A 26093-nucleotide genomic window follows, 5' to 3' on the forward strand; every position below is an offset into this window, starting at 1 on the left:
ATCATTCTACTCACATGTGAAATAACAGCAGTTTTCTCAAACTTTTCATCTTCATCAGATTCATATTTTATTGCAAAATAAACAACATCTTCATCATGTTCATCAGAATCACTTTCAGAACCATCTTCTGCAGCAATGTAACAAGATTTCTTCCCTTTCCCATTGTAGTCTTTGTTACCTCAGTTGTCTATGTTGTCTCTCCTTCATCGGTATTTGTTGTCTTTCCTTTCCTCCTTTTCATCTCTGTTGAGACACCCAATTTTGCTGTACATAGAAAAGATTATAGGAAGTTTCCCTTTGTATTTGTCTTTTCCTCTTGGTAGCCTTCTTGCCAATAATGCTTCTAGATCATGAAGGTCGTCATTTGATTCACTATCACTGTCCACAAGCTTACTAGTTGACCTTTTCCTTCTATTAGATTAATCAAGGGTTAGTTGAGAATTGAAAGCACATTCAATAGTAGGTGTATAGTTATCAAAATTTGACAATTCAAATGCAGTGAGTCTACTAGTTAGACTATCCAAGGTTAGATCACTACCAGATGTACATCTCAGTTCGTGTATTGCAGCTATTCTAATGACATTAACAAGAAGCAAAGTTCTCAACACCTTGCTGATCATAGTTGCTTCACGTATGTCTCCTCCAGCACCTCTGACTGCATCACCACTTCTCTGATTCGGCCACAATACTAGGCAATAGTTTCTCCTTCTTTCATTCCTATGTCATTAGACTTGCCTCTAAAACTTTTTGCTTTAGCCCTTAACACATTTTTGTCTTCTCCATGAATTTGTGCCAACTTATCTCACATTTGCTTTGCAATAGTGCAATCCTTCACATCATCAAACTCAACATAACTTAGAGAAGATGCCAAACCTATCATCATTTCGTTGTGCTCCTGCTTCTCTTTTATTTGCTCAAATATCATGGGTCTAGGTACTTCAATATATTCATTGTCCAAGTAGTATAGTGCAAATCTCCAACTCCAGATAGATGCAATCTCATTAGTCATTGCCATGTTGGTAAGTTCTCTTTGTTCCACTTGGGTACCTCTCTCTTGTACATCTTGATCTTTAGCTTAAGACCCTTGAAACTTTCCTTACAAGCACCAAAGCTCTAATACCAATTGTTAGAATGATTAGAATAACTAGGAGGGGGTGTAAATCAGTTATCCTTGGGTCCAAATGTACCAATTCAACTTCTAACAACTTCAAACAACTTAATCAAACTCATAAATCCACTTGGTCAAAATAGTAACTCATTAATTCAACTTATTCTTTTCATCACTTAGCTCTCAGTTTAGTATATGCCGAACAACAGAAACATATAAAAGTAAATAGCATGAAACATGAAAAAAAATTCAAACAAGTATGACACCAGGATATAACATGGAAACCCAATTTGGGAAAAACTACCAAGTAACATGCTACCACTTTTCACTCTTTTGAAGTGAGCTCCATTAAGAACCAACCATGTTAAAGATTACACAACACACTGTTCGGTATGACATTGTTAAAAAATATAATCACCCTGCTAGGAGTGGCCTTGTTAGAGGTCTTTAAAACATCCCATCAGAATGTCACCTTGATTAGAGGATTTACAATATTATTGTTAGTTCAACCTTCATTTAAGGATTTTATTGCGTCAATGGTTAGAAAGTAACAGCTAGGTTTGATCTGATAAAATACAACTCACTTTCCAAGTTCATATCTCCATTCGGCTCATTCTCGGTTCATTGACTGGACTTCATCAAATTCTCCATCTTTGATCTGCTTGGCAACTCTTCAAGCAATCGCACTCTCACAAACTTCTCACATTTCCTTTGCAACTTTGTTCTTCACTTGTTCTCCCCAAAATCGCTAGTCCAACAACCATTGTAAAACATCTCCTATGCCCCCTTAAATAGACGAGTTTAATCTTTTGTCGCTTAAACATAACTGTAGATCTTAGGGTTTGATTAGATTCATTGAATATTTCCATCGTATTGTCCTTTCCTTTAAACTTCTCGTTAAATCCTCACCTTGGTTCACTTAACAAACTTAATTCATACATTAAAAATGCCAGCGCATCAATCTTTATTTTCAATGCATTTTGACTCATCCGTAAATTTAACTATGTAGGCCTCAAATCTTGACTCTTTCACAAACTGTTAATTTGTTGACACTTGGTCATCACAGTGTTCTTCAGCTCAGTCATCCCTTGGTAGCTCGATCACTACTGATACGTCTCACTCAACTTACACTAGCTCACTCGGCCAATAGTGTGCTCAGTCATTACTACAATTTTTCCTTCATCTTGCTCGGCCATTACCATCACTCGGCTAATATTGTTTTGCTCAACTATTACTTTAGTTTATTAATCTTTTGATTCGACTTCTTCATTGACCTAGTAACCTATCATTCAATCAAGCTCATGTTTTTCTCAAATTCTAGACTTCTATCAAACATCTCTTCTACACTTCAACACATCCTTCTGCTTCACTGAATACAATTATCAAACAACATATTATCTTGTCAAATACTAACTGATTAAGTGCCCTTTGTAGTTCCACAATACTTACTCCTCTTTACTCAACCATTTTACTAATTCATCTTGTTATCTCTCCTTTCAAATCACCTTCATCAATCAATTGATATGGCACTCTACACTGTTAGCAAATGTCTTACCAGTAAGGTTTGACATCAATGACAACATAACAATTGTTCCAATTGTAGTTCCAACATATAATGCAAAGGAGCAACCCATGATATAATCTCAGAGATACAAAGCGTGGGGCCACTTTGTACGGAACTGTCAAAGCGAGCAAGGAGGTGGAAGTATGTTGTGCAAATGATGCAGTCCAAGCAACTATGAGGACACTAATTGTCCCATACAAAAAATGAGTAAAAACATTACACATCACAAACCTAGATGAGGAGGTGTTGACAACTACTAGGATGCAAGCTAAGAAGGCAACATACCTTGATTGCTACACAAAGAAAGAAAGGTTGAGGGAAGCAAAAGTCGACATTGAACGAACAATGGAGGAATGAAGAATACCACATAGCACTACTAGCACTCCCTATGGTTAGTGTCAGAAACAAACATTATGCAAATGTTGCAAGCCACCACACCTATACGAGTGGAAGACCCTTTGGAGACCATACCACAAATAAAGGTGGCACTTACCAACGTAGTTGGTAACAAACCTAGCAACCAGTACAATGGCAGGTCAACCAAAGAACAAAAGGACAATCCCACCACAAATCCAATATTACTAGTCGTTGGCGTCAGGACCACAATAATGGTCGAAATGGAAAAAATGGGACAAGACTAACGAAAAATATCATGGACGAAGGAAAATGTACTATCGGAGGAAATATGGAAAGCCCTTGGAAAACCAACACTCGGACCATCAATCTTCAATTTCATAAGAGTTGACCAACATGACATCAAACCAATTGGAACATTCATGGCCTAGAAAGTAATTATCAATCCCTAACATTTCTTCTTAGACTTCATGGTCATTTTAGCAGAAGAAGGGGTGCAATGCCCTTCTTTGGAAGAGGTTGGCTAATCATAGCAAAGGTCAAGCACAACAAGAAGAAAAACACTCTTGACCGAGGGTGACAGTAAGTACTACATGATTTGCAAAACCAGAAAGTCAGCTAGGAGTTGGCATTAGATTTTGAGTCTGAAGAAGGAGAATTCGACATGGAAGGAGGGATGGACCCCAACAACTAAGGGAAACTGAAATTGAAAAATTGTTCAGAGGACTTAACCAATTCCCTTGATGGGCTATTTCGTTGGCAAATGGAAGACTATGAAGCCTTCTATCCGACAAGAACATGTTGGAAATTGAAGAAGTGGCATTTGAGAGTGGCATGTTTCCTTCGAAGTGTAGTTAATATAGGGAAAGGTGTGGCAAGTGTAAATGACACATCGACACACTGCTTCGAGAGGGAAAAGGTAGTGAAGTAGGAAGAACCAAGCATAGAAAAGATTAACTTGGCGAAGAAGGATGATCCAAAGTTAACTTTGGTCAAGGATGATTGGGACCCCATACACAAGATAACAACATTCTGAATACTTCTAGAATATAAAGTGTTTGCTTGGACATACAAGGATCAAAAAGGTGAACCACTATGTGTTGACTGGATTTCGCTCATATCAGGTGCCCAGTTCACATGGAAGAGGCCATATTGCATGAACAAGAACTATACTGCCAAGGTATAAGAAGAATCGAGAAGATGTTGGAGGCAAGCATTGTCTTCAAGGTACAAACCATTGAATGGGTTTTTCTCATTATCATCTCCTTGAACAAAGTAGCAAACCAAATCCAAATTTCTGTGCATTTTAAATGTCTCAAAGCCATTACAATTAAGGACCCTGTTACATCCCAATTTTTTACTTATTTTAAAATATAGCCGTTGAGGTTCACATGAAGTCAGTTGACAGTTAATATGGTTATAATCCTATGAAATGGTAAGATGGTTAGTCATTATAGTTTCAAAATGAAGATAACAAGCTAGTTGATCAATTATTCATGGAATTGAGAAGAAGGTTAACCGTTATGATTATTTATGAATAAATGAATTAATAATTTAACTATGGAGAATTTCCTTGCAGTAAACACGTCGAACGGGTGGAAGCATTGTCAGAAAAGAATTAGGCAGGAGCATCACCATAACTGGGCAAATGGGTTGAGGACCTGGCGACTTGAAACAAGATACATCTGTGGGACCCACATGAGCTATTTAAATAAATAAATTGAGAAAATAATTGGGTTAAAATATAAAACGTATCTCAAAGGATTTTAATTTATCTTTCATCATATTATTTTTTAATAAATATTTATAAACGTGCATATAATATAAAAATGATTTGGCACCATTATAATTTAATAATTTAATAAAATGATATTTATATGTACGTATAAGATTATAATAATATTTGAATTATAATAACATTTGAATTATTATAATTTTTGAATTACAACCTTCCAACTCTATTCTTTCCAATTTAATATTCTTTGCTTTTAATCGATAACACTTGGCAAGATAAGTCAATCTAATATTCGGCAATTTGAATGGTCTTATAATCTTTCCAACTTCTCTTCCAACCTTTATTTTCTTTTCCCTCTCTTTTTCCAATCGATTTAATACTTTAATACTTAGAATTCGAATGAGCATAGTAATAAATTAAAAGATTAAAACTCTTCATTTCCTCCTCATTTCTTTCCGGCTTTAATTCTTTTCATAATCGAAATTCTTATTGCATCCGAATAGTCATCTTGAAAACAGATAGAAACTGAGGAGCCTCGGCTAAGTTATTAATGAGCCATGGTCGAATTAGGCGGACATACTCCTTCCATCTCCTGATCTCATCAAAACCCATACGTCTACATTGAACTCTCAATCGTTTACCTTCTTTTCTCACACCCTGAATCCCTGTTGTTCTTCCAACATACTGATCCCTGCTGATTTTCCATTATATTAATCCTTGTTGTTATTCCAAGATATCATTGTTGATGATTGGAAGTCCGGAATTTAGTCTCAGATTTGCAGGAGGACAAGAGGCCAGCTTAAGCAAAGGAAACAATTAAGTCTCAGGTCACGAATTCTGATAATGTTTTCTTGTTTTTGGATTCCATGATAAACTGACTGGAATGAATATTCTAATTGCAAGCTTGATTACCATAGAAGCAATGTATAATGTAAATCGATCTTACTAAACTCAATGTCTAACTCAGCGGATACATAAAAAGATTAGATAGAGAATAATTTGCATATGATTTTCAAATCTTTTCTCTCTTTCTGATTCGATATCCAACCACAGCTGGCTAAGCCTGTTAAGAAGAGATCAATCCATAGTACTAGTTGTTTATAATCTGAGGTGTATATGAAATCAGTCACCAAGTTTTTCCTGAGCTTACATCATTTATGAAATCCTTTGGAAGTTGTAATAAACTTGATTGATTACATGAAACCATATCATTACACATGCTTTAATAAAATATCCATGCATATTTAGAACATTTTGACACCGAGGAATTCACCTAGCTAAGAAGCCATAGAAATGGTGAAGAGGTGTTAAACCGAAATCAGAATCATGTGGACACCAAGGAATTCACCCGATAGAAAAGCCAATGAATGATGAAGAGGTGGAAATAAACTTGCAGATACAATAATGAAATCAGATTGGAATAATAATTGATTAATAGCTCATGCATGATCCGTTGTTGTAAACTTCTGTTGTCAAGTCTTGTGGTGTGGATAAATACCAGGATGCTCAGTAGATGACAGATGTTCCAAGTCCAATTTTGGGTAAGGAGGGCCTTTCTCGTTAGAGATTGTGTGGGGATATGTTATGGTCCGAGGTTGGGTGGTTAAACCCTTGACAATGTTTCACTTCTCCCCAAGTTGTTGGATGTACAATAGACAAAGATAAGTTATACATTCAATTGTTTATCAGCAATAGGTATTATCTCTTTTATATACGAGAAGGTAAGATTACTTGAGTTATTTTATCGTTACAAATATTTGATACCTAGATGCGAGAGATAGATTTATGGATTGTTTTTCATTTATATGAATATCGAATATGAGCATATTTTCTAATCTTGAGTTATTGCCACAGTTAAGTAATCAGAAGAAAGGAATTTGAAACCCTGATTGATTCAATGGTAACTGGAACCCTAAATGATACAGTGGTATCAGAAGCCCTAATTGAACTAGTGGTACCGGAAGTCCTATTTGAATCAGTGGTATTAGAAGCCCTAAGTGATACCGTAGTAACTGAAAGCCTTAAATGATCCAATAATAATCGATGCCTTATTTGATACAGTGGTATGTGATGCCTAATTTTTAATATAATGGTAATGGTATTTAATAGTAATTATAATTTGATTTTGAGATAGCGGTTTTTAGATGGTAGTCGTCATGTGATATTGTTATAGTGGTATTTGTGGACTAACCCGAGTGGTTGCAGAATCATCCCTAGTATAATTTCACTCTCACATTTCATGGTATGTGGTTTTTAACTTCTATAGTAATTTTCATTGATGGTGTTTTCAACTCTTCGTTAAGAAATTTTGTTTAACTAATTTTTAACCATCAATCCCTTTCATATGAATGAAATTGATTTAATTGACTTCCTATGAAAGTGAAGTGATAATTGTAGTTGTTAATTAAGACCCGGGAAAACGGGATGTTATAGACCCCTTCCCCATCCCTTTCATTAATAACATATTGGAAGGAGTGGTAGGGCATGAGATGTACTCATTCGTGGACAAGTTTGGGCTATAATCAAATTAGTATTGTTGAGGAAGATAAACTAAAAACCACGTTTGTCGTTGAAGATGGGGTGATGTGTACAATAGGATGCCTGTTACATCCCAATTTTTTACCCAATTTAAAATGTTCATATAGCCATTGAGGTTTCACGTGAAGTCAGTTGACAGTTAAAATTTGTTATAATCATGTGAAATGGTAAGATGGTTAATCGTTATAATTTCATATGAAGATGAAATGTTAGTTAACCGTTATGATGATATTTTCAAGCTATTTTGGGAAGTTGATTATTTATCATGAATTCATGGGAATTGAAAAGGCAGTTAGTTGTTATGATCGTTTATGATTAATAACTTGTTATGGTAATATGATTTAACCATGGAGAATTTCCTTGTAGGGAATGTCAAAGAGGTGGAAGCATTGTTAGAAAAGTATTGGGCACAGGGGCACCACCATCACTGGGTACAAGGGCACCACCATGAGCTACTTGGATAACATATAAAACATTTAAATATTTTTAAACACAATCAAAATTCGTACCTTTGATGATTTATTTTGGTATCCTCATCATTTCATTGTATAAATATATAAATGCACATATGTATAAAGGTATGATGCCACCATGGTATTAAATTACCCAAAGCTCGTCTCTATTAACATACGTATACATATATATATGCATATACTTTGGGAGGACATGAAGATAAAATAAATTCTCCAAATTATGCACATATATAGACATGTGTATCCTAATAGGTATAACCTTGGACACAATAATAGTATGATGACATCATTCGAAAAAAATTTATATATATATATATATATGCAAATATATATATTCATAATTATAAGTTATTCTTTTAATAAGGAGTCCTTCGAATTCTTTCTTTTAAAATTACAAGTCTCTATGAGAGACGATGAGTACACTTGGAGATTTTCCTTCTTTTGAATCGGTGAACCAAGAAGCCAATAATCTTTCTTGTAACTGCCACCAAGAGTCGTGGCTTCAATTGAAGCCTTCTATATTGTTTTACATTTAAGCTCGAAGTGTGTCTGGCAGTTATCATTGATAATGATTTCCTTCACCATTCTTCCTTTTCTTATTTTCTTATTCTTTCATGTGGCCGATATTGGAAGCGAATCCAAGCTGCTTGTTTCTGTTATCAAAGGGACTCAGTATTCTGAAATCCGTGCTGGCAATCTAGATTTTAAGAGCTGGCCAATTGGGATTAACCAAGTTCAAATCCATCTTGATCAAGTTATGTAAATAGCTTCTATTCTTTATTTGGTATATTTATTGCATCCAAAACCTAGAAGCAAGGGAGTTTCAAGGATTTCCAATGTTATTTGTTCAATGCTTGATTGTGAAGTGAAATAAGACTATCAAATAGTTCATTCGATCAAGCTTACCAAGTTATCTGACCATGTTGAGTCTGAAACCGAATGAATATGTCATGTTATGTTTCCATTTTCAAATCAGCTTGCCTTAAATTTCTAAATTATAATCCTTTGATTTTTCTTGAGATAAGCCCTTGAGTCTAAACAACGGCTTCATGTTAATACTAAAATATTATTTTCCATCAACTGAGTTCAGCAAATGAATTAATATCCTCTATGAACAGACACCCAAGACTCACCCCGGCCGGATGGCCAAGAGAGAGGATGAAGAGGTGGAAAGGAAGTTCTGCAAAAACAAAGAATAGGATGCAGAATTGATATGATAACTTTATTTTTTAAGAATATTCAATAAGCTCATGTTTGTCCAATATGCAACCTGTTGCCAAGTCGAGTGGTGGAATTAAGAACCGGAATGCTCAGTGGTTGGGCAAGGTGTTCCATGTCTATTCCGAGTAGGAAGGATCTTCCTTGAATGAGATTTGTAGGGATATTTTGAAGGTCCACAATTGGGAGGTTAAGCCCTTGACAATGTTTCCCCTCTCCACAAGATGCCAAGACATGCACCAGAAAAAGATGAGTTATGCATTCAAACATTTGTTAGTAACAAGTATTTTACTTTGATGATGTCTATACAAGTAGAACATATGATGGATTGATTTATATCATTGATTAAGTCATTTCCTTTCATGAAAGCCACTTTTCTCGTCAACGTAATGGATAACCAGTTAGATCAGTTTATCTAATGGATTGTTATTTCTGTCTTTCATTTATGTGAATTATGAAAATGAATGTATCTTTTAACTGCATGTCATTGCCATAGTTAGCAATAGAATGAAAGGAAATGATAAAATAGTATTTGATGCCCTACATGATACAATGGTATTTGACGCCCTAAATGATACAGTGGTATTTGATGCCCTACTTGATACAATGGTATTTGATGCCCTAAATGATATAATGGTTAATATAATGATACAATTGGCAAATTTGTTAATATACTAATTCAACCCCACCCCCCCCCCCCCCTCAGTATATTTGTGTGCTCTTCAATCACTCATTCAAGAGTAAGAGGAACCTATCTAAAGTACAATGCTTTAGATTTGACAAATTTGGTCATCTTGCAATGAAGTGTCCAAAGTCAAACATGCCTAAACCTCAAGCTTCCATAGCTGAAGTTAATAAAATGACCTCAGGTAAGGACTCTGATAAGTTAAGATAAGATATTAATGTCCAACAAGAGACCACAAACAGACCTAAGGGACTGAAAGTACAAACAGAGACTAAAAGTCAGCAGTACCACCTAAGGGTGTCTGATAAAAGGGAAAACAACAGAGCAAGAAGCAAACAAAGAGAAACAACACTATACATGACATACTACGAAACTGCTAAACAATTAGCGGTTCATAATCGTCGAAAAGTAGCCCAACATTGAAGGATAACTATCAATGCACGGAGAAGTTTGAAACAGTTGCCTAAGAGAGGACAGTCATTGTCATTGGTGGTACATATGTGTGTAATCTTTGCGCGGTCTCATTGATCTGATGTGAGTAGCATTGCACCAACTCCCACACCTCTTGGTTTCTCTAGGAGAGATAACCAAAGTGAAGAAGGAAGTGATAAGATGATGAAATGATAAGATGATGAAGGGATGCATATCCAACAGGGGAAGACTCCCGGAGAGTAAGATCTTGAAGACGGAAGGCCTCCTGGAGATAGAGTGCAAGGCATCATTGATCATCATACCTGAAGGAGGATAGGGACCTGCACTTTATGAATAAGCAATTGAACCTCCCTCGAATCTCATAGTAGATTGGACAATAGAATAGGAAATGGATCTCAATCTCAGTCACTCCCATACCACAACACTGTCAAAAACTGGTCATCTTTGTTGGTCTAGTGATATGTCTGGATACAAAGTTAGTGAGAGCCAACTCTGAAGGAGCCTAACTGGATACGTAAGGCATGAGGCCACTGCTGGGAATTGTACTAAGGTCGAACAATAATACCATCCTAAATGACAATAAAGTGCTCCACATAGAAGGCCATATTTGGGTGGAGACTCCGCGACAGGTCAACCTAAGTCACTTGAGTAGCAAACATTGTTACATCTACATCTTCAAGTGTAAGAGTTCCCTAGGGCATATTTTTGCTTGGAAAGTCTTTGAGACAATTCTCAGACATTAGAATGTGATACCATACAAATTGACTTCATTGATTCACGAGTTGTATATTAAGCATCTAGAAAGTGATCTTTGTCAATTCAATATCATCTAATTTGATTCTATTTGCTTGCCACAATAGCATAGGAATCATATAAAGTAACAGTTTGGTTAAAAATGATCTTAAAGTATTCCATCCTTTCAAACTGAAATTTCTCACCAAATTTAGCCTTCTTCAAATTGGGAGTTACAAATGTCTCTATTGTCACTTCTTTTGACTTAGGATTTAGATCGGACAACCAATTGTCTAGCTCACTTGGATTCTCTAATAGAAATAGCTTATCAAATTATCTAACTTCTACTTTAAAGAGATCCACTCAAAGAGATGGTTCAACAACACAATGGAGAACATCCTTTGGTTTTATATTCTTGGTTGGATCATATTCAGCATGTAGTTTAAAGACAATTTCTCTGTCACTTCCAAAAATTACTTTTGTACATTTAATAGGAAATGCATGCATCCGCAAAACGGTTTTCCTAGCGGCAAGGCTACAATAATCCTTTGAATCCTTCAATCTGAAGTCTGTTTTTTTTATGTACACAACTTTTGTAAAGAGTACCAGTACTAGGTGTAGGTACAACTACAATCCTAATTGGAACAACCCTTACAACACCATTTTCTAAGTGAAACAATGAAACACCTTCTCTACCCAAGACTCCTCCCTAAGGACTTGTAATTTGATTTTCCTACCCTTCCATTTGTTACACACTACCACGTTCTCTTTACTCAAGACCTGCACCAGGCGCTATGATGATCCTATATGTATATGCATTTCAATGTTTCTTAGTAAATCTCCTATCATAAGTTTCAACTCTATCTCATGGTTGTCGCCAACTTTCTGATCTTCCTCCATCCATAATGGTGCTTTCATCTTCAAACCCTTGTTTTCAAGCATTCTAGGTATTCATGTACTTGGGCCAATGGACAAGAAATGAAATTCTATAATCATTATACAATGGAAAAATAGTAATTTTTTTTTGCAAAAAAATCAACAAAATGGGGTAGCAGAAATGAAGAATAGGACAATTGTAGAAGCAGCCAAAGCCATGTTGCATGACCAAAACCTTAATACCTCTATTTGCACTAAAGCTACTAGTAATAGATGTCCTCAACTCCTATTTGAATAACAAAACCCTAAAGAAGCATTTACAAAAGTTAACCTGATATAAGCCACTTGAGAATCTCTGGTTGTCTCATTTACATTCATTTATCCAAAGAAAAGAGATCAAAACTAGAGCCATCGGGGAAAAAGGGAATATTTGTCAGCTACAGTAAAACATGTAAAGCCTGTAGGATTTACATCCCTAGAAAAAAATTATTGAACTATGTAGAGATGTAATCTTCGGAGAACATGTTGCGTTCAAAAGATCCAAAAACACTCATGAAATGGACATCAAAGATCAAGAGTCTCCTCAAAATATGGAAGATCACACTCTTGAGATTCACAAGGAGACTCTTGAACATATGGAAGACATTAATAAAAATGAACCCATGGACTCTAGTAATGACCCTAGAAACACTATAGTAAATTACAAAAGACCTCTATGGGCAAGAAAGATGATTCAAGATGCTGAAAGTTATGTAGCTCCAAAAGGAACCTTAAGGGAGAACAAAAGGCCTCATAGATACTCCAGCTATGTTGCCTTTATGAGTGGAACTATCAAGTCAGAACATTCTAATGTTGAGGAAGCTTTTAAACATCAAGTTTGGAAAGACGCTATGATAGAAGAATATCAATCTATTCTTAAGAACGATTGGGACATTGTACCTAGACCAAAAGATAAATTAGTGGTTTCATCTAAATGGCTCATCAAAATCAAACATTTTGCAAACAGTAGTACTAGAAAATATAAAGCAAGATTTGTTGACGGTCGTTTTTCTCAAAAGGAACAAATGATTATGAAAAAACCTTTTCTCTAGTTGTTAGATATACCTCCGTCAAGGTTGTGATTGCTATTGTGGTATCAGGGAATGGAAGATTCATCAAATGGATCTGAAGATTGCTTTTCTTAATGGTATAATAGAAGAGGAAGTCTACCTGGAGCAGCCTGAGGGATTTATGATCCATGATAATGGTTCTCATGTTTGCAAATTAAAGAAGGCTCTATATGGTCTTAAACAATCTCCTTGAGCCTAGTTTGAAAGGATAGACAACTATCTTTCCAAATTAGGATCTCCAAAAATGATGCAAATCCGAATCTTTCCTTCAAGGTAATAAATGGTGACATGTTGATTCTCATTCTTTATGTTGACGACTTACTTTTTACAGGAGAAGACCACCTCATCACCAAGTGTAAACAAGATCTAGCATCTGAATTTGACATGAAAGACTTGGATCTTCTATATTGTTTTCTTATTTTAGAAGTATGGCAGCAGGCTGGTGGTATTATCCTAAATCAAGGAAACTAACTTTTGATAATTTTATTAAAACACTTGAAATGATGGACCGCAAACCAATGTCTACACCTGTAGAGACAGATTTACATAAGTTAAACAAAGTAGTAGCTAACGCAAAATTAACAGATTCCACTCTAAACTGACAGATGATTGGGTCCTTGACGTACCTGGTAAACACCAAACCAGATATTTGTTATGCAACAAATGCACTCAGTCGGTTCATGTGTGAACCTAGACTGTTACACCTAGTTGCAGTAAACACATTTTGAGATACATACATAGCACATTTGGATATGGCTTAAGATATGATAATAAGGACTTAAATCTACATGGATATACTGACTCGGATTGGGTAGGAGGTATAGTTATTGGTAAAATCACGTCAGGATGTTGCTTTAGTCAAGGATCAGCCATGATCTCCTGGTTTAGTAGGAAGCAATCTTCAGTAGCATAGAGTTCCATAGAAGCTGAATATATTGCATCATCTATGGGAGCTCACAAAGCTAAATGGTTAAGAAAGCTTCTTGTGGGATTGTTTGGACAATGCTTGCCCCTCACTATCATTCAATGTGATAACCAAAGTTGTATAAAGCTTTCAGTGAATCCAATATTCCACGATATATCAAAGCATATTGAAATTCCCTACTATTATGTTAGAGATATGGTGGGGAGAAATGCTATCGAATTAAGATACATTAGCATGAGTGAACAAACAGACATTCTCACCAAGCCCCTCTCTAATACAAAGGTGGAACAGCTTAGAGGTAAATTTGGTATGATGGAAATGTAATATTATTTGAAATTGAGTTTAAACAATATTAATATATTCTAAAGATGTTTAATGTGTAAACTCTTCTATCATGTGTGATTCATGACTCAAAGGGCCCCATAGTGAACGTCATTGAAAGATAGCAACTTTTCAATAATGAACACTTGTATTTTGATTGTTATTGTAAGGTGACAACTTTACAATAATCAAATCTCACTATCATGATGGATTTCATGTTAATTGATATCTCTTAAGTAAATTAACTGAGTGGTAAATATCCTCAGAATCGATATTTATGATAGCCACAATGGATTATTTTACTAAGATATTTCATGGTGGATAATATGTGATGTAATTTCCATGGATATGCAATGAGCAAATATACTTATGGTAGGCATTGTAAGACATGATGTGTGTGCGTATACCATAATGGGTATTGTGAGCATGGTGAATATCATGTGATGTGACATTCGTGGACATCCCGTTACCCCTGCTATCACCATGAGGTAATATCATTTATGGCGGATATCATGAGACCTGATACCCATGGATAAGCCATAACTCCTAATATCATATTGAAATGATATTTCTCAAACTCTTGTGTGAATTCATTATATTTACATTTGGGTAGTAATTGTCCTCCCTAGATAAGGAGTGTTAACGATTGGCAACTTTGGTCGGGGTAGTCCAATCAATGAAATCAAATGCATATGCAATCTATTGGTCTTGAGAAATTGATATCTATCCCTGTTCTGTATTCTGATCTAAATAAATGTTAAACATATTACATGATTAATAATTATTAACAAACATATATATGTGTGTGTGTGTATTGGTCAACTTAATAACTATTAATCAGGTGATGTGTTGATATTGAGAGTCGACTTATCTAAACTAAGTATATACATTGTTGTGTGTATCAATCATATATAATTGCTAGCATTTATCGATCTGTGCATCTTCATTAAAAGTACCAACTTGCATTATGGTCATCGACTTAAACTTCACCATCAATAATAATTGTTGACTGTTCATTAAGCATAACAACGACAATAAGATTGTGTTTATGAATCAGTATCAATATTATAGCACAGATTGTACATGGGACATGTCTCACGTAGAGACTACGTTCATGTAGGGGCATGCCTCTATAGGAGGCATGTCTCCTCATAACAATATATATATTGACCAGTGATTTGTCTTGGAAAGTAGAGAAACAAAAAGTGCAATTACAAGATACAGCAGCAGGATAAATTATACCTCCTCAAGTTGGCAGAAAATTATCGTACTTAGATAAATTTGTTCTCTCATAAAAGTTTTGCAATATTGTATTGATACCAATATTAGAATCTTTGTAAATCAAAGAATAAATCATATTGAGCCATTATTCCAGTTACACTATTATTCGATTGAGATCAAAATGCAATTGAAATAAAACTTAACAATTTCTACAATCTGAATCTGATTAAAACATAACAAGATGGAGCAAAATGACTAGTCCGTTGCATCTCCTTCCCCTTGAATTGAGCCCCAAGTACTATAGTCAGGCAGTTCTTGATGAGAGTAGCACTAGAGTTGCCCCATATAGAAATCATAGAGTTGCTCATGAGTCCAAGGCAGACCTTCATAGACTCTTTCCCCAATCGCATACAACTTATGGTGAGGTACGAATTCATGAGTTTCACATGCACAAATGATTGCAGTCTTGATCAATCTCACAAATAGGGAAGATGTTGATACTCATTAATGGTGGTACTTCCGTGGAGAAATAAGCAGCACCTACAACCCGTTGCCATGAAATTTTTATCACATGTTCTTAAGATTCTAATTTCTATTTCTTGTTGATGAATATTGAAGTTATATTTAAAAGAATTATTCATAACTAACTCTCTAATTTCAAAATTGAAATTCTTGAGAGGTTCTTAGTTCATTGTGCATTCAACTTGAGGCTTCCAACATTCAAAGAACACAACTATAAAAAAGGGAGGTAAATCAGTGGGATGTTGAGCCAATGCATGCAGAGTTGCATGATTCAGTTGCTCGCCTTCATGAGCTACCTAAAATCATGAGATGATCCTCACACTAAGACTGCTAGTACCAATAATAGTGGCACTGTTTGTGCTTCTAATTTGCCACGGCAAGAGGAGGATAAGTTTGATGGCTTTGAATGATTTTTGATCAGTGGCGACTGATTGTTAAAGTTGAAATTATTATTTTTTAACTGAACCATTGATATGGTGATGTACTTGGCATTTTGTTTTGTTGCTTTCACTAAAACATGAATATATATGGTGGTGTATTTTGAGTTGTTACTTTACTATTAGAATAGTGGTGTATTATGAACTTACCTGCTGCTGCATGTGGATGTATTTTTAATTTATTATTTTTATATATTTTTGTATGGACAAACCTGAAGCCACCCTAAAGAAAATTTGACCGAACCCGTGAACCTGAATCCAAATCTGAACTGGGAACAGAAAATTAGCAAAGTATAGTTGTCTATTTCTTGGTTTTCCTGGAACTCACCATATATCAATATTGTCCGTCTTATCTCTTGACGATGTCTATGGTCATCAATTATATCTGTGTGGATCTTGCAGGAAAAATATAGTATTTCAATACTTGAATCATGTACCAAAACAGTACTTAAAATACAAAGATTGACAAACAAATCCGGCAGACTCTTGTTTACAAAACAAAAACAAGCACACACTAAACTACGCAAGCCAAAATGCAAAATGTATTCCATAAGCCTAAATATCTTTTACTCAAACTCGAAAGCCAAGATTACCAGTTAGCAACATGCATGACCTTCCACAAGTCTCAGTGCTCACCTACGGCAAGGCAAATATGCTGATACAATGACTAAAGGAGTTTCTAAGAGATACTGTCAACCAAGTAACAACTCTCATCTACAAAAAAAGAAAAGCCAACAGTTTCAGGAGGCAATACATTCAAATTAATAATTTAAAACCATGTAGGATTAGGAGAAGCAAGGCAATATCACTTTATGTTTCTGTGACATATTAGCCTAGCTAAACGTATTAATAATAAATTAGTTACATGCTTGCGAACATCTGCATAAGACACTCATTTGATCCTAGAGAAGATTTATCAATTATTCGTTAACTTTATGAGACTGTGCATGAAAATGCCTGTTAGTGACACTGTTGGTAGTGAAATTTTCATGGTCAGTCATATTGATAATAAATTACTACCTACCAGTAAACATCTGCATAAGACACTAATTTGATCCCAGGGTATATTAAATTGCTGTCTTAATTAGATTTGGTATAAAAACTCACATCAGTCAGACTGGTAATGGTGAAATCTTTGGAGACTATTATGTTCAATAAGAAGGATGCAGACTTCAGAATATCAAAACTACAGATGATCCACAAACAAAATTACCACTCAGAATCTTATAAACAATCCTAGTAATGGAGTACAGTCACTTGCAAAGATGTGTAGAAGAGCTCCAGACCTCTAATTGATTTTAATGGACTAATGATCCCATCTAAGCACACAGTCATACTATATTTGATCTCCAAAGTTACAATGATACATCTTTGCCTCCCACATGAAAGGAAGGAACCAAATCATTTTACTAAATTGCAAGGTTTCTTTACATATGAACTTAGAACAGCTAATAAAGCAAGTCATCAATGGATTAATAGGAAGTCATATGGATTTTCACAGTTTGATCCTTCAAATAAATTTCCCATACCTCATTTTTTTTAATAAAATATCGTAAATAGCGCCCATAGAAGATTGCATATGCTCCATTGGCAACAAGTGTTCTCTGCATGGCTGCATTGGCTGTTTGTTCTAATCTGATGATGGCCTTCCTATGTTGCTTGTACATACGTTTAGATTCTGCATAACCAAAGAATATTTCATACCTTTAACAAAACCTCAGACTAATATGATATAAGGAACAGAATGCAAATTAGCAAATGAGACAATTTTAGCATCAGCAGAGAATAAACAATTGCAATCAAGCAATAAATTTTGATTCAGGAACAGAAATATCGTCCAGCTTCTTTAACAACAGAAACAAATATCTATCGCAGGACTATCTTAGCAAACCAAAAGATAACAATATTCTCAATCTCTCCAGTTATCATCACGAAAATATAAGGAAACAAAAAAATGCAAAAAACATTAAAAACAAAACAGAAACAATTAACAGTTTTTACATTTAAAACCATCCTAACTGCATACAGAGTATAAACATCCTAGTGAACTTGAGTGAACAATATTGCAATATGGATTTTCCTCATTTAATTTGAGATTACTGATTACAGTGCAGACTAAATATAGCATACAGACATGGTTCAACTTCAAAATACAATCCTCAAAAACAATGATAAACTATAAATGTCAGGCTCCCAATCAACAAAAAGTGAACAGTGCGAAATTAACAAAGATCACAAAACAATATCATAAAAAAATAGAATGTAGTTCCTGATGCTGAAGCTGCATCATTTTGTTTACAAGTAGTCTGATTCAGCTGCTCCTGACTAAATACCTCAGATATCCTAAAGATATCAAAAACAACTGATATACGTCAAAATACACACACCCCAATATCCAGTTTGCTATGTTGCATAATGATCAGAGCTGTTTCAGTCTAAATAAGGGAAAATGTCGCTTCCTTACAATGTGCAAAGAAACTTGGAGCATCTCAAAAAAATCAGAAAATGATGACAAAATGTCAGCCAAAATATTGGGACAAAAAATGAAGAAAAACTCAGTCACACATTGGTCACCAAGCTTTTGGGAGAATGTTGGGATTTTGTAGTGAAAATATTAGTATCTGGTCCAAGATCCACTACATGACAAGATATTGCAATTTTCTCGCACAATCTCCTTCTAAGGTTTGAACGTTTAACCACCAATAAATCAATTTCCAAATTTATTACACAGAATCCAGCTTAGTAAAAATTGAAAGAGAGTTTCTGAGCAACAGAGGTAATTTCGTTGCATATATGCATAGTGGTGAAACAATGGAGATTGTTGGGAAAGCCTATATAGAATACAAGAAATGTTACAAATATGGTCGTTACTGTACTTGATGTCAAAGGATGTGCTGCATATCGTAGCCAATTGCAGAATATTGCTGAATTAAGGACAAAGATTGTTGAAGAGGTTGTCATGTTAGCACTATAGTAGATCACTTATCCTTTCTTGATAGAATGATCAAGTTTTATCATTTTGCAATCTAGAGATCTCTGTTGCAACCTAGCGTTTGCACTTACCTGATAAAAGTTTATCATTTTGCCCTGTGATTTAAACCCTTAGCCAACTCTGTGCTCTGGCTTAATTTTGTTCTATTTGGTCGTTGATTGGCTCTGATATGTTAACAGACACTTAGGTAATAAATCAACCCTTTCGCATCATGAAGATGCAGACCCCACATTCCTAGTATCACCATCTACCAAGCACTTGAAATATTTTGTATTTATGCCTACAAAGTCCAACGTTAATATTTTTGGTGGCCCCAGCTCATATCCCTGTGATTATCTATAGTCCTCGCTCATTGGTTGTGCATGGGTGCAAGCTATCTCGACAGGACCCTACTTCATGCTGATGACAAGTCTTAGGATAGCATGAGGATGTGCTCTGCACATTGTTGGTCCCTTGTTAGTTGATATAGGCATGCAGATGCACCATGTGTGCTTGGCAAGCCGAAGGCTTGCAGCAGCTATTAGGCAGAATCAGCACGAAGGCAAAGGATATGCGAGAGGAGTCATGCAAGATTGTGATAATGCCGCATGTCATGATATCATACTAGTGCAGGGTAAATGTAGCTGGTCAAAGTCTTTGCCACATGTCATGTCTTTATACTGCTGACATGCACTCGAGACTGTGTCCTAATTGGGTAACGAATTCTCAATGTCACATAGCTGGCTCTGCCAATTATTCAAACTTGGTCTATCATGAAAATGTTCATCTGCCCAAGAAGAGACGAGATCAGTGACTAATATTTAAATTTTGCAACAGGTGACGAAGATAATATTTCCATATGCCAACTTCCACACATTACAGCGATGGTTATAACCGTTCATGGCTGACATGGGTGTGGTGTCTAAGTGTACAAATAAGTATTTATTGAAGATCTTTTGATATTAAGAAGAGTTTGTGTACAAGGTTCATTCTAGGAAAAAGTGTTTATGACTCTAAGATGAGTATAATGTTTCATTTCGTAGTATTGCAGAGAAAAGCAAAAGATTGACTGATTGGCTCAGTACAAATAAAAATGACAAAGCAAAATCAAACCTGAGCAAGGTTGATTGGTGCAGAACTTCTGAGAAGAGATTTGTGTTATTCTTTTGATTCATTATAATAGGGGTATGTGTAATGTCCCCTTTTAGGATAACTAGAGATTATTGGACAATTACTTCGATTCCCTAGAATTACAATATCTGATTTCACAAAAAAAAAAAAAATGTGTTAATTGAGAATAAGAATATAATTATGTATAAAATGACAATAATCAATGCCACTTGCTATTGCTGCTATGTCAAATATGGCAATGTAAGTATAAAATGAGATATAATCTGATACTGCTAATAGAAAACTATGCAATGTCTGATGGTATTATCGCTTCTAGCAATATAATTGTTGTATTTGATGTTACGGTAAATCGATGTTGTTGTAGTTGTATTAAACAAAGGAGATGAAAGCTCCTTATATAGAATTACAAAAACAATGTTTCTAAAAGAAACAATCATGAACTAAAGACGGAAATAGAAACTATCTAATAAACAAAAGACTACCTAACATGACCATTAAAAAAAATTACAATCTTCTAATACCCTCCCGTAATGGTCATTATCTGTTGTCTTTTGGTCAAAAACTCTGCAAAACATTATGCTGCTACTGTGACCAAGAAGCCAAATCCATCCAAAAATGAACAAATAAAGGTGCCCCCTTCATCAAAAAGCTTTGCGAAAAGAGACAAGAGCCTGCCACTGTGATGAGTCTGCCACTAACCCTCCCAGAATCAGCAAAAAATCTGACTAGGTATCATCACAAAGCATCCAACCTGATGTTGGATAACGGACCTACTCTTCCCTAAAGACAGACAAACATTGAGAACACCTACCATGATTTTGAGAAAATATTGATAACCCCTCCAAACTTTGCATATGAGTATGATGCCCCAAAACAGACTGTAAAAAGCCACAATTTTTTAGAAGAAAATTCGGAAAAACTAGACATAGTTTTTGAAATCAATCAAAACAAGACAACAGAATCTGAGACACGAATCAGAGATAACATAGATTTGTTTATGAGGAAAAACGGTAAAACCCAACAGATAATTTTTTTGGAAAAATTTATAAACCCACTAGAATTTTTTTCAAGGAAAACATTATTAACCCACAAAATAATTTTTGTGAAAAAAATTATTAACCCACAACAGTTAATATCTCTCAAATCAAAGAGTGGCAACCTATGAGTTTAATGGATCATGTCTTTGCTTGATCGATCTTTTCATAACAATTGTTTGTTTGTATATTAGACATCACTAACTGTTGCCATCATAATCGATATATGATCGTTGAGACTAGTGCACACCATTTCATAGATAACCCTTTAGTTCTCTCAAGACTCCCAATTAATTTTCTTCTTATTAGTAGTTGTTTCCAATAGATTACTGCCAAATTAATTCTGCAAGTTATCGATTAGCTTGTAATTGCTAGCTAACGATAATTTAGCATCCACTTGCCTTAATTAAACATTATTAATCGATGTTGGGTAATAGTAATATTTGAGAGCAACAGATTTGTTATCATTGTTTTCTCCTTAAATTGATCTTGCATAATATTATACAAGTCACTATCTTCCATCACTACTTGCTTGAGTCGATCATATTTAATCTATATATTATTGTCTCTTTACCCAAACCCACTTATTGTTATTAATGGTGCATATAATCGATCTTTAATGATGATCAATTGTTAGATATTTTTCCTCTTTGAATGCAAAGATATATTCTCCTCGTGATTATTAACTTCTTCCCATGGTACTCTTAATGATCAGCCACACCATATCTTCAATATATGGCAATCAAGAATGATATCTATGGCTTCCATTCCTTTATCGCTTTTAGTTGCTTCTTCTATGATTCGTATAGGAGATTGACCGGTTGGCTTTTCCTTGTATTGATTGGTAACTGCTAATGACTGGCGTCATTTATTAACATAGATAAAGACTCCAAGTTTTGTGTTGATTCCTATGGAAATCTTAGGATATATGTGCCACCTTCTCTCCTAGATTACAACAGCTTGCTCAAGGTGGACCTCATCGGGCCTGATATTTTGACTAAGTCTTTTTTCCTTCTGTTGTTTCCTAGCAAAGACCACCTTGCATGAGTCTTTGATATCCTCCTATTAACTATTTGATTCCAACCAACGATAGTTGCCATGCTAGGACATAATGATGAAATATTAATTTCCCAATATGTGTCATATAAACCATATAATTATGATATTAATTTTATTACATTATATATTAATATATTAATATATATGAATATGATAATAAAATATTAATATGAAGATGATAATATTTATATTATATTGTATTATGTTAGTATATGAATATCAATATTATATATTATAATATTAATTTAATATGCTAATATCAAGTTTTATTATCTTAATTTCTGATCAAAAAATGTTATATTATCTTAATAAATAACATATTATTGTCAATTACCACTATATTAATATTTTTATATTAATAGATCATAGTATTTTATTTTTTTCTCATAGATATATTTTAATTAATAATTACCAAATCCTATTTTAGGAATGGTGACATAAGATAATGCCTCCTTATCCTGCTCAATGGGTGCTCATTGTGGGGATTGTTGTCTCTAGTAGGTCAATAGTTACAAATTTTTGAACTAGGAAATTGGTGCCTCTAGTGGGTATGTGTCTGCAAAACCATCCTAAAATTTACTATATATTTTGTGATGCTATATTTGGGCAATACATCCAAGCAACTTGTCTCACAATGATTTTTCCCAAATGGGTTTCCATATGAATTTGGCGTTCTCTATCTTGGGTGGGTGTTGTATAGTTCTCACTATTGTCAATGATTGTTCATATTGTTGGATTAAATTGTTGATAATTTTGATATATTGTGAAGTGTGTGCTCATCAAGGAATAGAGGGTGGGAATTTTGGCAGGGAAAAAAGAAGTGCTTTTCATAAATTCTCATTTGATGCTTCCATAATGTCTTTAAAATTCCAAATCATCAAAATCATGTTTTCACTTTTTCTATGTTTTTGTGCCAGGCCCATTGGAGAACTAAGTTGGACACTACGAATGATAACTATGTTCAACGGAAATTCAGGGATGAGGATGGTTTAGGGGATGGGGACGTGTTTCTAGTCCAAGTAGGATATTCAGCCAATTTTTAGGAGACATAAGGGAACGACTATTACAAAACAAATAAATTTTTTATAGAGAGAAATTTCAAATATGCATATCATAATATTGATAAAGCATTCATCGTAGACATTTTAGAAGCTTACTACATAGCATTAAACTTGAGCTGATATTTCACATGTGAATCAATAAGAAAATGAATAAAATTTAAATGCTTTCACTGTTAATAACTGGCATACATATAGCAAAAATGCCTGAAGGGTCCAAATTTCAACCATTAAATGACATAAAATATTAAAATGTATATACTATAACTAAACTACTAAACAATAAACATAGAAAACTGTAATAATATATAACTACCCATAATCAACAGATGGTAGGTCTAAGAGTTCAAATCAAATAGATTTGAAGCTCGGACATCCCCATTCAACTATTGTTCACTCCTTGACCAATTGTTCCCTCTAGCTGCATTACTCTTTTGTGAATGTGAAAATGTTTTTTTTTTCCTTCTTTTGGTTTATTTTATAGTTAGATTGCATTTCGGTATTGTTAAATGTGGTATGGGTGTCCTTTTGGGCCAGCCATTCATTTTTCCCATGTCTTCTTTTTTAAAATTTCGTAGCCCCAAAATGGTTTGGGCCATAGGAAGCAGCCAAAAGTCCCTAGGACAAGTCAGGACTTCTAGGTGTCCCAAGGAGTTCTAGCAATCCCCTAAATCACGAACCACATTTGGAGTTGTTTTGGGGACCACTTCCAAACTTTGCAATTAAGGGTATGAGAGCGGGATGGAAAAATAATGATGTTACATCCCAATTTTTGGCTCCATTTGAGATGTCCATATAACTGCTGATGTATCATGTGAAGTCTATTGACAGGTCAAAATAGTTACAATCATGTGAAATGGTAAGATGGTTAATCGTTATAATCTCATATGAAGTTGTCATGCTAGTTAACTGTTATGATGATATCTTAATGCTATTTTGGAAAGTTGGTCATTTATCATGAATTCATGGGAATTGAAAAGGCGGTTAACCATTATGATTGTTTATGATAAAAAACTTGCTATGGTAATATGATTTAATTGTAGAGAATTTCCTTGTAGGGAGCACGTCAAAGGGGTGGAAGCATTGTCAGAAAAGAATTGGGCACAACGGCACCACCATCGCTAGGCAAATAGGTATGAATCTTGAATAGTAAAGTTTCAACAAATGATCATTTGAGTGCCTTTCATTCAGCTTGTGTTGTTATAAGCGTTCCTACTTAAGAAGTCGTTGTAAGATTGTTTGTCTGGACATTAACTGATGCCACTGCTGATTGGTTCAATCACCTACCTCATCATTCCATCACTAGCTAGGATGATATGAAAAATGCATTCGAAAATAGATTCAAGGCTCCTGAAAATGAATGTTCTCTATTTTCTCAACTTAGTCAAATGAAAAAGGTGATGCATGAACCTATGAGAGAGTTCATTGCTAAATTTAATAGGTTGATTCAAAGAATTCCAGCAACATCTAGACCTAATGCAAAGAACCAGAAATCATTCTTTATTAATGTTGTTCCCTCAGATATATGTTTTCATCTCATTAAAGATGTCTGTGCTGATTTGGTTGTTGCTCAGAGGTTAGCTATTCAATTAGAAGATGCATTTATCAATGCTGGTAAATGGAAAAGAGAAGTTCAAACACCTGGAACCGCTTCATCTTCTACCTCTACAGACCCTATTTTGCAGAAATTGACGAATGATGTAGCAATGATGAAGAGACAGCAAAATAAAATACATGGTCCTTATCAGACTCCTTATCAAGACATTTATAGGCGACAACAACCTCAAAATTTTGGTAAAGCTCCCACATTGACTGCCCCTCAAACAAGATTACAAATTGAAGAAGCTCCTAAGGAAGCAATGTGTTCCTTCCATATGACTTCAGACCATGATGAACGGAATTGTCCTGATTGGCTCAATTGTGTTCAATTAGTGAAAAAAGCTCTTACAACATAACAAACACTTGAAAATGATAAAGTTGAAGATGGAGATGCAGGTGTTTATTTTCTTGAGTACGAATTTCATCCAGAAAGGGGAGGTAATGTTTTCATGACACTTCAAGATCTCGCTTGCACAGTAACTACTAGAGGTCAAAGAAACCAAAAACCTTATACAGGGGCTAATCTAAATGTGTCAACTTCTAAAGGAAAAGAACATAAACAAGCTGATTCAACAAAGACTATAACACTGAGAATTTTGTCCAGAACAGAATCAGCGGCCAGTACATCGGCTTTTGATATTGTACAATTTTGCAAATCTTCTTCTATATTATTTCTCCGACCGAATATCTAAAACTTAATCCTAAGGAGTTAGACAAATTAGTTCAATATGTGAAAGGAGGTTCTACTAATAATGCACAATTTGCTGATGGTATGACTAAAAACTCAAAGGTTTCGAATGAACCTGTTTTTGTGTCTAAAAAGTGTAGGATAGGTTTTCCTTACGGAGAAGCAGTTGCTAATTCTGTTGAAAAGGAAACAGGAGAGAAAAAGCCCAACCCATTTTATATATCGTTGTTGTTAAATGGCCAAAAACTCAGTAACTGCATCATTGATTCTAAAGGATTAGGTAATATTATGCCCCAACCTATC

At 34.8% G+C, this 26093-nt stretch overlaps 1 protein-coding gene across 10 annotated transcripts in view; it reads right to left on the reverse strand.

The window, feature by feature from the left end:
• Positions 1–26093, reverse strand: part of EMB1967 (Forkhead-associated (FHA) domain-containing protein) — a 215118-nt gene that overhangs the window by 105222 nt on the left and 83803 nt on the right. For all 10 annotated transcript variants that reach the window (XR_016361349.1, XR_016361343.1, XR_016361331.1 and 7 more), the window contains one exon: positions 17780–17928. Coding sequence is in view for 5 of the 10 variants with exons in the window: in XM_089816172.1 (XP_089672298.1) it covers positions 17780–17928 (149 nt within the window). In the remaining 5 variants the exon portion in view is untranslated. The remainder of the gene's footprint in view (positions 1–17779; positions 17929–26093) is intronic.

Source organism: Cupressus sempervirens, chromosome 1 (assembly GCF_028749045.1).
Source record: "Cupressus sempervirens isolate cs-2001-9-10 chromosome 1, ASM2874904v1, whole genome shotgun sequence".
NCBI classification, from domain to species: domain Eukaryota; kingdom Viridiplantae; phylum Streptophyta; class Pinopsida; order Cupressales; family Cupressaceae; genus Cupressus; species Cupressus sempervirens.